General features: G+C 72.9%; 2 protein-coding genes across 6 annotated transcripts; one reads left to right on the top strand and one right to left on the bottom strand.

Annotated features, from left to right (window-relative positions):
* The first annotated feature begins 101 nt into the window (after positions 1-101).
* Positions 102-2,474, top strand: LOC125181608 (palmitoyltransferase ZDHHC3-like). 2 transcript variants are annotated; one of them, XM_066986081.1, is made up of 8 exons: positions 102-288; positions 932-1,020; positions 1,136-1,209; positions 1,291-1,403; positions 1,534-1,595; positions 1,689-1,776; positions 1,870-1,969; positions 2,058-2,474. In XM_066986081.1, the coding sequence occupies exons 1-8, from the start codon at positions 149-151 to the stop codon at positions 2,265-2,267; spliced, it is 876 nt and encodes a 291-aa protein (XP_066842182.1). In that variant the 5' UTR covers positions 102-148; the 3' UTR covers positions 2,268-2,474. The 2 variants fall into 2 exon arrangements, with proteins under 2 accessions (XP_066842182.1, XP_066842183.1); XM_066986082.1 differs by having other exon boundaries at positions 103-288; positions 1,897-1,969.
* An 87-nt stretch (positions 2,475-2,561) lies between these two features.
* Positions 2,562-6,790, bottom strand: ADAMTS4 (ADAM metallopeptidase with thrombospondin type 1 motif 4). Of its 4 annotated transcripts, XM_048056469.2 has the most exons (9): positions 6,571-6,785; positions 5,393-5,716; positions 4,670-4,802; positions 4,413-4,583; positions 4,052-4,338; positions 3,793-3,979; positions 3,531-3,706; positions 3,278-3,453; positions 2,562-3,183 (listed from the first exon to the last, which is right to left on the bottom strand). In XM_048056469.2, exons 1-9 carry the CDS (start codon positions 6,706-6,708, stop codon positions 2,754-2,756), a joined length of 2,022 nt encoding a protein of 673 aa, XP_047912426.2. In that variant the 5' UTR covers positions 6,709-6,785; the 3' UTR covers positions 2,562-2,753. The 4 variants fall into 4 exon arrangements, with proteins under 4 accessions (XP_047912426.2, XP_066842136.1, XP_066842137.1 ...); XM_066986035.1 differs by having other exon boundaries at positions 3,793-4,338; positions 6,571-6,790; XM_066986036.1 differs by having other exon boundaries at positions 5,393-6,695.
* Positions 6,791-8,716: the final 1,926 nt, after the last annotated feature.

The raw sequence follows: 8,716 nt of genomic DNA, 5'->3' as shown, positions 1-8,716 counted from the left end.
CGCGGCAACCGCGCACGCCGCCACCGCCCTGCCGGTGCGGGTTGCCCCTCCCCTTTCTCGTGACGTCACGCCGAGCGGGCGCTCCGATTGGGCGCGGCGGGCGAGCCGGAAGTGCCGCGGCGGGCGGCGGGGGAGGGGGGGCGCCGGGATGGCGGCGGCGGCGGCGGCGGCGCGGTGCGGGCGGGACCCGTGCGGCGCCCTCTGCCCGCTGCTCGCCTACCTCAGCGTGGGCTACGCCGACTACGCCGTGCTCGCCCACGTCCTGCCGGGGCCCGCCCTCCGCGGCAGGTGGCGCCCGGAGCCGGCACCGGGCGGCACCGGGGGGGGACCGGGGAGCACCGGGGGGCACCGGGAGGGAACCGGGGGGAACCGGGGGGAGGCACCGCCGGGAACCGGGAGGGCAGCGGGTGGGCACCGGTGGGCACCGGGAGGGCAACCGGGGGACTCCGGAGGGCACCGGGAGGGAACCGGGGGAACCGGGAGGGCCCCGGGGGGCGCTGGGAGGGCACCGGAGGGGAACCGGAGGGGAACCGGGGGTCACCGGGTCCGGCGTCGCTTCCCCCTGCCGGTTCCTGGGGTCGTGGGGTCCCCCCGGGCCGATGGGTCCGCACCGGGGGTGCGGGGCCGTGAGGTGGGTCCCCCAGGGTCCGAGTCCCCGGGGTTCGGGCCCTGCGAGGTCTCCCCCTGGGTGCTGGGTCTGTGGGGTCCCCGGGGTCCCCACCGGGGATATGGGGGCTGTGGGGAACCCCCGAGGGTCCTGGGTCCCCGGAGTTTGGGTCCACGGCAGTTCCCCAGGGTTCGGGATCCATGGGGTGCAGGGTCCCTGGGGTCTCCCCAGGGTGCGGGGTCCCCCCCGATGTCTACGGGGCGCTGGGTCTGTGGGGTCCCCGTGGTGCTGGCGCTGCCCTGACCCCGCTCCGTCCCCCCGCAGCCCGTGGTGCCCGTTCCACGCCGTGACGTTCAACCTCATCGTGCTGCTGCTGCTGGCCTGCCACACGCGCGCCGTCTTCGCCGACCCCGGTGAGCGCCGCCCGCCGCCACCACCCCCAGCCCATCCTTTTACCGGTACCGGACCCCCGGTGAGGTGAGGTGGGTGCTCACGGACCCGTGCCGCCCTCCCCCCCCCCCCCCCCAGGCACCGTTCCCCTCCCCGGCACCGCCATCGACTTCTCAGACCTGCGCAGCGCCGCCCCGCGCAAAACCGAGCGGGTGAGCCTCTGGGGGGGGTTGGGGGGGGGCAGCCTCGGGCTTGGGGGGGGGCTGAGCGCTGCGCCCCCCCTTCCCCCCCAGAGCCCCGAGGAGTGGACGGTCTGCAGCCGCTGCGAGGCGTATCGCCCCCCCCGCGCCCACCACTGCCGCGTCTGCCACCGCTGCGTGCGCCGCATGGACCACCACTGCCCCTGGTAGGTGCCCTGGGGACCCCCCCGGGACCCCCCCTGGTCCCCGGGGACCCCCCCCCAGGATCCCCCTCGGGTCCCCAGGGGACGCTCCGAGGAGGGGACAGCGAGGTGTCATCGTGCTGTGTGTCTGTAGGATCAATAACTGCGTCGGGGAGTTAAACCAGAAGTATTTCATCCAGTTCCTCTTCTACGCCGGTAAGCGGTGGCACCGGGGGGGGGCTCCCCGGGGGGGGCTCAGCCCCGCGGCACCGGGCTCCGGCTCGCTGCTCACCGCTCGCTCCGTGCCAGGGCTGGCCAGCGCCTACGCCGCGGGGCTGGTGCTGGTGGCATGGCTGGGGCCAGCGGGAGGAGACGGAGCCGAAAACCGCGTCCAGACGTGAGTGGGGGGCGGCGGGGGGGGGATGCCAGAGCTGTGGGGGGCTGCGGGGGGGGGGGGGTGGACCCAGGGCTTGCCCCATGTCAGCACCAGCCCTCGGCCCCACGCTGCCCCCCCCAGCGCCCACTGCATCGTCCTGCTGCTGGAGTCCCTCCTCTTCGGCGCCTTCGTCACCGTCGTGTTCTACGACCAGGTCAGCGGGGGCTGAGCGGGGATGGGGGCGCTGCGCGGGGCGGCGGCGGTGACGTCCCTGTCCCCCCCCCGTCCCCGTCCCGTCCCAGGTCGTGTCCATCATCACGGACGAGCCGGCGCCGGAGCAGCTCCGCGGCCGGGGGCTGAAGGAGGCGAAGCGGCCGCGGGGGTGTCGCGCCAAGCTGGCGCTGCTGCAGGAGGTGTTCGGGAGGGGCTGCGTGCTCGGCTGGCTCTTCCCCTGCAGCTGCGGGACCCCGGCCGGCCCCGCGTACGCCCCCCTGCCCGCCTGCGACGTCTGAGCCCCCCCCCAAAACCGCCGGGGGACGGCAGCACCCCCACGCCTGGCCACCTTCCGCACCGCGGTGGGGGGGGACTCTGCCACCCCAAAACCTGGGCGCCCCGGGGAGGTCCCGTCCGTGCACCCAGGGGTGCCAGACGCTGCGGGGCACCAGGTGTGGAGGATTTTCGGGGGGGGCTGGCACCCAATAAAGTCCCTTTCTATGGAAGTCTTGGTGCAGGAGATGGGTGCTGAGAGGGCTGGGGGGGGTCGACGCAGCCCCGCAGCCCCGCCAAGAACCACAGAAACAGCGAGCGGGCTCCATAAATACCTTTAAATAACCCCCCCGCCGCGCTGCGGGTGGCTGAGGGAGACGGGGACCGCGCGGGGGGGCCCCCGAGGCCAGCCCGGGGGTGGGGGGCCCCGCTCTGCCCGAGGAGGGGCTGAGGTAGACACAGGGGTGGGTGCCCCCGCGGGCAATAAATAACCGAATAAATAACCCCAAGCGCTAGGCCCGGCGCCGGCGGTTCCGCAGGATCGCCAAGATCTCCGCTTTCTGCTTCTCCCACGCCGCCGCCGGGCGCGGGGGGGCGAAGAAGCTGTACTTCAGGCGGGGCGGGCGCCGCTCGTCCACCACCAGCGCCTGCAGCACCAGCGGCTCGCGCAGCGGCCCCCGGCACGCCAACGTCTCGGCGGCGGCCGTGGCCCCGCTGTAGCGCAGCGTGACGCCGCCCGCCAGCGTCACCGTGCTCTCCGAGGGCACCAGGACGTAGCCGCCGTTGAGCAGGGAGCCGCCGGACGGCTGCCGCAGCGCCAGGTAGATGCTGTCACCGCTGTCACCGGCGTCACCGGCGTCACCGCTGCCCGCCGGCGAGCCCTGCCGCACCAGGAGGTGCGTGGCGCCCGCCGGGATGGTGACCACGTCGTTGTAGCCGTAGCTGTGGGGCAGGGATAGCGTTGGAGGGGGTGGCAGGGGGGGACGCCGGGCACCCGGGGGTGTCCCCCACGCTGCCGCCACCCTTGGGTGCTCACCGGGGCTTGGTGAAGACGCCGGAGATCTTGGTGCAGGTGGAGCCGTCGCCGCCGCACACCATGCACTTGTCGAACCTCTTCTTGGAGCCGATGACGCGGTCGCAGCCGGTGGGGATGCAGCGGCCCTGCACGCACACCCCGGTGCCCTCGGGCGAGCAGGGCGTCCCGTCGGCCACCTGCGGCACAGACACCACGGCCTCAGCACCCCAGGGTGCCGCCGTGGGGAGGGGGAACGCGGGACGGGGACGCTCACCCTTGGCTCCAGCACGTGGTAGTAGCCCAGGCTGCGCGACTGGCAGGTCAGCTTGCACCGGTCCTTCTCGGGGACGCCGCTGTAGCGCGGCACCCAGTCCCCCGCGGCCGGCAGCCCCTTGAAGACGTCGGGGCGATGGTTGTAGGCGGCGCACTGCTCCTCCCGGAAAGCCAGGGCTGCGGGGGGGGGGGGGGGGAGACACCATCAGCACCGGTGCTGCCCCCAAAACCCTCCCGGTGCGCCCCATCCCGTCCCCACTCACGGCTGCTCCCGGGACAGGCCTCGGCGTTGCAGGAGCGGAACCGGCTCCGCTCCCCCCGGCAGTAGCGGCCGCCGCTGCGGGGCGCGGGGCGGGCGCAGGAGCGGTGGGAGAAGCTGACGCCGCCGCCGCAGCTCCGCGAGCAGCTGCCCCACGGCCCCCACGGCCCCCAGGCGCCGTCCACGGGGGTCTGCGAGGGGAGAAGCAAAACGTCAAAGCGCCGCCGGCGCCCGCATCCCGCCCGGAGCGTCCCGGCACTCACGTTGAGTTCCTCCATGGCGGCGATGCCCACGCACTGCCCGCTCATGCAGGCTCTGCCGGGCCCGCACGGCGTGCCGTCGGCCCAGGGGAAATGCTTGGTCTGGCAAACGGCTCGCCCGCCGGCGCGGCCGCTGCACCAGAGCGCGGCGCAGGGCGGCTGCACGTCCCCGCAGTGCCGCGAGTCCGCGCCGAAAGCCAGCTGGCACTGCCGCTCCACCGGGTACGCGGCGCCCGGCAGCGCCGTCGGCAGCCGCAGCCACTCCGAGGGCTTGTCCAGGAGGCAGTGACCTGCGGGGAGGTGACACGGCTGCACGGGGATGTCCCCGGGGATGCCGCGGGGCCGGGGGGCCGGCGGGTCGTACCGTGGCCGTTATCCAGGAAATCGGTGATGAAGCGGGCGCTGCACGGGGACCACATCTCGCCGGGCGGCACCGAGGACATGACCGGGGCCATCACGCGGCGCGAGGAGCCCGCGGGGCCGTTGAGCTCCGCGCAGTGCTGCGAGTCGTCGTGCGGCATGCTGAAGACGTGCCCTGCGCAGGGACGGAGCCGTCAGCCCCCCCGGGGGCTTGGCCGGGGACGGGGGCCGTGCGTTTGTGTCCCCCCCTCCGGTGCTCACCGAGCTCGTGGGCGGCCGTGAGGGCGGACTGCAGCCCGTCGTCCTCCACGATGGCGCAGCTGCGCTCGGGGTCGCAGGCGGTGCCCACGTCGGCCATGCCCAGGGTGTCGCACGTGGCCGCCCCACACAGGTCCTGGGGGGGTGCACAGGGCTGGGGGGGGGCGTCCTGGGGCACCCAGCACCCCACCAGCACCCAAACACCCACGGGTACCCCACTGACCCTGCCTGCACCCTGAGGTCCCAGGGACACCCAGCACCCACACAACTGGTGGGGACCCAGGGATCCTTCCCAGCACCCAAAGTCTCTGGGACGAGGCTCGGGGGCCCTGCCAGCACCCAAATACCCACAAAGCATCCCAGGGACCCAACCAGTGCCCAAACACCTCAGTGGGCATCCCAGGGATCCTACCTAGCACCCACGGGATCCTACCCAGCACCCACGGGACCCTACCCAGCACCTAAACTCTCTGGGATGGGCTCTGGGAACCCCGCGAGCACCCAAAATCCCATGGACACCCCAGGGACCCAACCAGCATCCAAGCACCCCCAGGTACCCCAAGAACCCAGCCTGCACCCCAAGATCCCAGGGGTCCTACCCCAAGCACCCAAAATCCCCGGGGCAGGTCTTGGGGACCCTGCCAGCACCCAGACACCTTCGGGGGGCACCCAGGGACCCAGCCAGCCCCCCCCCCCCGCACCCCACAGCCCGTCCCCATTCCCCACCTGCCGTGTGAAGAGGATGGCGGTGTCGAAGTGGAGGGGACTGTCCTCGTCGGGGACGTTGAGGTCCCGCTGCCACCGGCAGAAGTTGCGGAGCATCTGGGCGGCGTTGGAGGTGACGGGGGGCCCCGGGGTGCCGGGGCCCAGCACCAGCAGGCGCGTCACCCGCAGCTCCACGGCGTTGCCCAGGCTGCCGTGCCGGAAGGACCTGGCGGCGGCCGCCAGCACCGTCAGCAGGTACGACCGCAGCCCCGCGCCGTGGAAGCGCGCCATCGACTCGTCCGCCACCACCAGCATCTCCACGAAGCGCGGCACCGAGGCGAAGCGCTGCCGGGGAGCGGGTGATGGGCAGGGCACCGGGGCGGGATGCTGTCCCCCGGCGTCGGTGTCCCCGTCCCGGTGTCCCCAGCACCGTGCCACCCCACGCTGGTGTCCCCCAGCACCGTGCCAGCTCACGCCGGTGTCCCCCATTGATGGCTGACCCCACACCAGTGTGCCCCAGCACCGTGCCAGCCCATCCTGGTGTCACCCACCACTGTGCCAATGTCCCTTGTCACTGTCCCATCCCGTCCCAGTGTCCCCCAGCACCATGCCAATGTCCCTTATCGCTGTGCCAGCCCACACCAGTGTCCCCCAGCACTATGTGACCCCACACCAGTGTCCCCCAGCACCGTGCCAGCCCACCCTGGTGTCACCCATCCCTGTGCCAATGTCCCTTGTCACTGTGCCATCCCGTCCCAGTGTCCCCCAGCACCACGTGACCCCACACCAGTGTCCCCCAGCACCGTGCCAGCCGGTGCCGGTGTCCCCGGTCCCCGGCGCTGCTGTTCCCACGGGTGCCAGCCCGTGCCCTGTCCCCGCGCGCCCCTCCCCGGTGTCCCCCACCCCGCAGGGTCCCGGCCGTCCCCTGGGGGTGCTCGTCTGGGTCGCATCCCTCCGAGCCGGTGCCACTCCCGATGTGTCCTGACATGTCCCGATATGTCCCGATATGTCCTGCTGTGTCCCGATATGTCCCGATGTGTCCCGTTGTGTCCCGATATGTTCCAATATCCCGATATGTCCCGATACGTTCCAATGTCCCGATATGTCCCGCTGTGTCCCGATACGTTCCAATATCCCGATATGTCCCGATACGTCCCGATACGTCCCAGCCTCCCCAGTCCGTCCCATCCCGGCCGTACCTTGGCTCTCCTCGGGGCCGGCTCCCCCCGGGGCCGCGGCTCGGCTCCCCCCGGGGCCGTAACGGGACAGGCGGGACCCGGCGCGGCCCCGGTGGCGGCGGCGGCGGCGGCGAGGAGCGCCAGGAGCGCGCAGCGCATGGCCCGGGGCACCGCGTCCCCGGCGGCTCTCTCCGGTTCGGCGGCCGAGCCTGCCCCCGCCGCCGCCTTTTAACGGGCGGGGAGGCGGCCCCGGGACGTGGGGGGGGGGGGGGGGACGGGGGCGGGGGGGGGAAACCCGCGCTGCCCCCCCCCGGGAGGTTCCGGGAAGGCTGAGCCCGGCCGGGGCCCGGCAACGGGGAAGCCCCGGGAACGGGTGCTGCTGTGCCAAGGGGGGGGCGTGGGGCTGGGGACCCCCGGAGCATCCCCTGCCCGCAACGCCCCGCTCCTCCGCGTCCCCCCCGGCCCGTCCTGTCCCTTCTGTCCCTTCCTGTCCCCTCCATTGCTCCCTATTCCCTCCGTCCCATCCTGTCCCCTCCACTGCTGCCCGCCCCCCCCCCATCCTGTCCCCTTCGTCACTCCCTGTCCCCTTCGTCACTCCCTGTCCCCATCCCATCGTGTCCCCTCCATCCCCTCCTGTCCCCTCCAGCACTCCCTGTCCCCATCCTTCCTCGTCCCCTCCATCACTCCCTGTCCCCTCCGTCCCCTCCTGTCCCCTCCAGCACTCCCTGTCCCCATCCTTCCTCGTCCCCTCCATCACTCCCTGTCCCCTCCTGTCCCCTCCGTCCCCTCCTGTCCCCTCCATCCCATCCTGTTCCCACGCGGGTCCCTCCCGGCCCCCTCCCCGTGTCCCCCTTTCCCGGCAGGGCCCCCCACGATGTGTCACACTGCCAGAGTCACCGCCTGGCCCCCGGCCCGGCCCGGCAAGACAAGGGCCGTATCCTGCTTCCTCCCTTCTCGTAACCAGGGCTGAGCCCAGCCACCCTTCCTGCCCCAGCACCCCCACCCATCTCGGGGTGCCCTGCGTGGCCCAGGGGTGCCGCGGTGCCGGTGCCGTCCCCGCTGTCCCCGGGAGAACAACAGGGTGACGCGGCCCCGCACAAAGGGAGCCGGCGGCACCCGGCGCCGCCGCACAAAGGGCCTCTGTGCCGCGGGGTGCTGGGCTGCACCCACGGGACCCCCCCCCGGCACCCAGAGCCTGCAGCCGGGACCGGCACCCATGCGTGCCCGGGAGCGCTGCTGGGACCGGGAGCCCCCCAAGAGCCCCCCGGGAGCCCACCACGGCCGGCACAAGCAGAATTCACCGGGTCCAGCATCCGGGGGGGGGGGGGGCTGGCAGCCTCTGGCACCCCCCCGGCTCTGGCATCCGCCGGATCCGGCACCTGGCACGGCCGGCGTCCCGTGGGCTCCAGCATCCGCCCGGTTGGGCATCCGGCACGGCCGGCGTTCCCAGCACCAGCATCCGCCGGATCCGGCATCCCGCACGTGCAGCATCCTCTGCCTCCGGCATCTGCTCCAGCACCCCCAGCTCCAGCACCCCCAGCTCCAGCACCCCCAGCTCCAGCATCCCCAGCTCCAGTACCCCCAGCTCCAGAACCCCCAGCTCCAGTACACCCAGTTCCAGCACCCCCAGCTCCAGTACCCCCAGTTCCAGCATCCCCAGCTCCAGTACCCCCAGCTCCAGAACCCCCAGCTCCAGTACACCCAGTTCCAGCATCCCCAGCTCCAGTACCCCCAGCTCCAGAACCCCCAGCTCCAGAACCCCCAGCTCCAGAACCCCCAGCTCCAGTACACCCAGTTCCAGCACCCCCAGCTCCAGCACCCCCAGCTCCAGCACCCCCAGCCCCAGCAGCCCCAGTTCCCGTATCCCCAGTTCCAGTCCCAGTGTCCCCAGTTCCAGCATCCCCACCTCCAGCATTTTCCAGTCACAGCCAGACCCACGCACGAATGCCCCCAGCACACACAGGGTGCAACACACGCGGTGCACGCTCACGCACGCCCGTGCACGTGTGTGCACCAAAACCACGCCATCACGTGCACACACACGCGTACACACACACGTGTGCACCCCCAAACACACCAGCGCCCGCCCGTCACACGCCTGCACCCACAAACGCACACGCGTGTGCACGGGGACACGGTGGCACCGGGGGCACCCTCGGGCTCTGGG

This window comes from Anser cygnoides, chromosome 33, assembly GCF_040182565.1.
Source record: "Anser cygnoides isolate HZ-2024a breed goose chromosome 33, Taihu_goose_T2T_genome, whole genome shotgun sequence".
Lineage (NCBI taxonomy): Eukaryota > Metazoa > Chordata > Aves > Anseriformes > Anatidae > Anser > Anser cygnoides.
The sequence above is the reverse complement of the archived record's forward strand: the minus strand, read 5'-3'. Positions and strand labels throughout refer to the sequence as shown.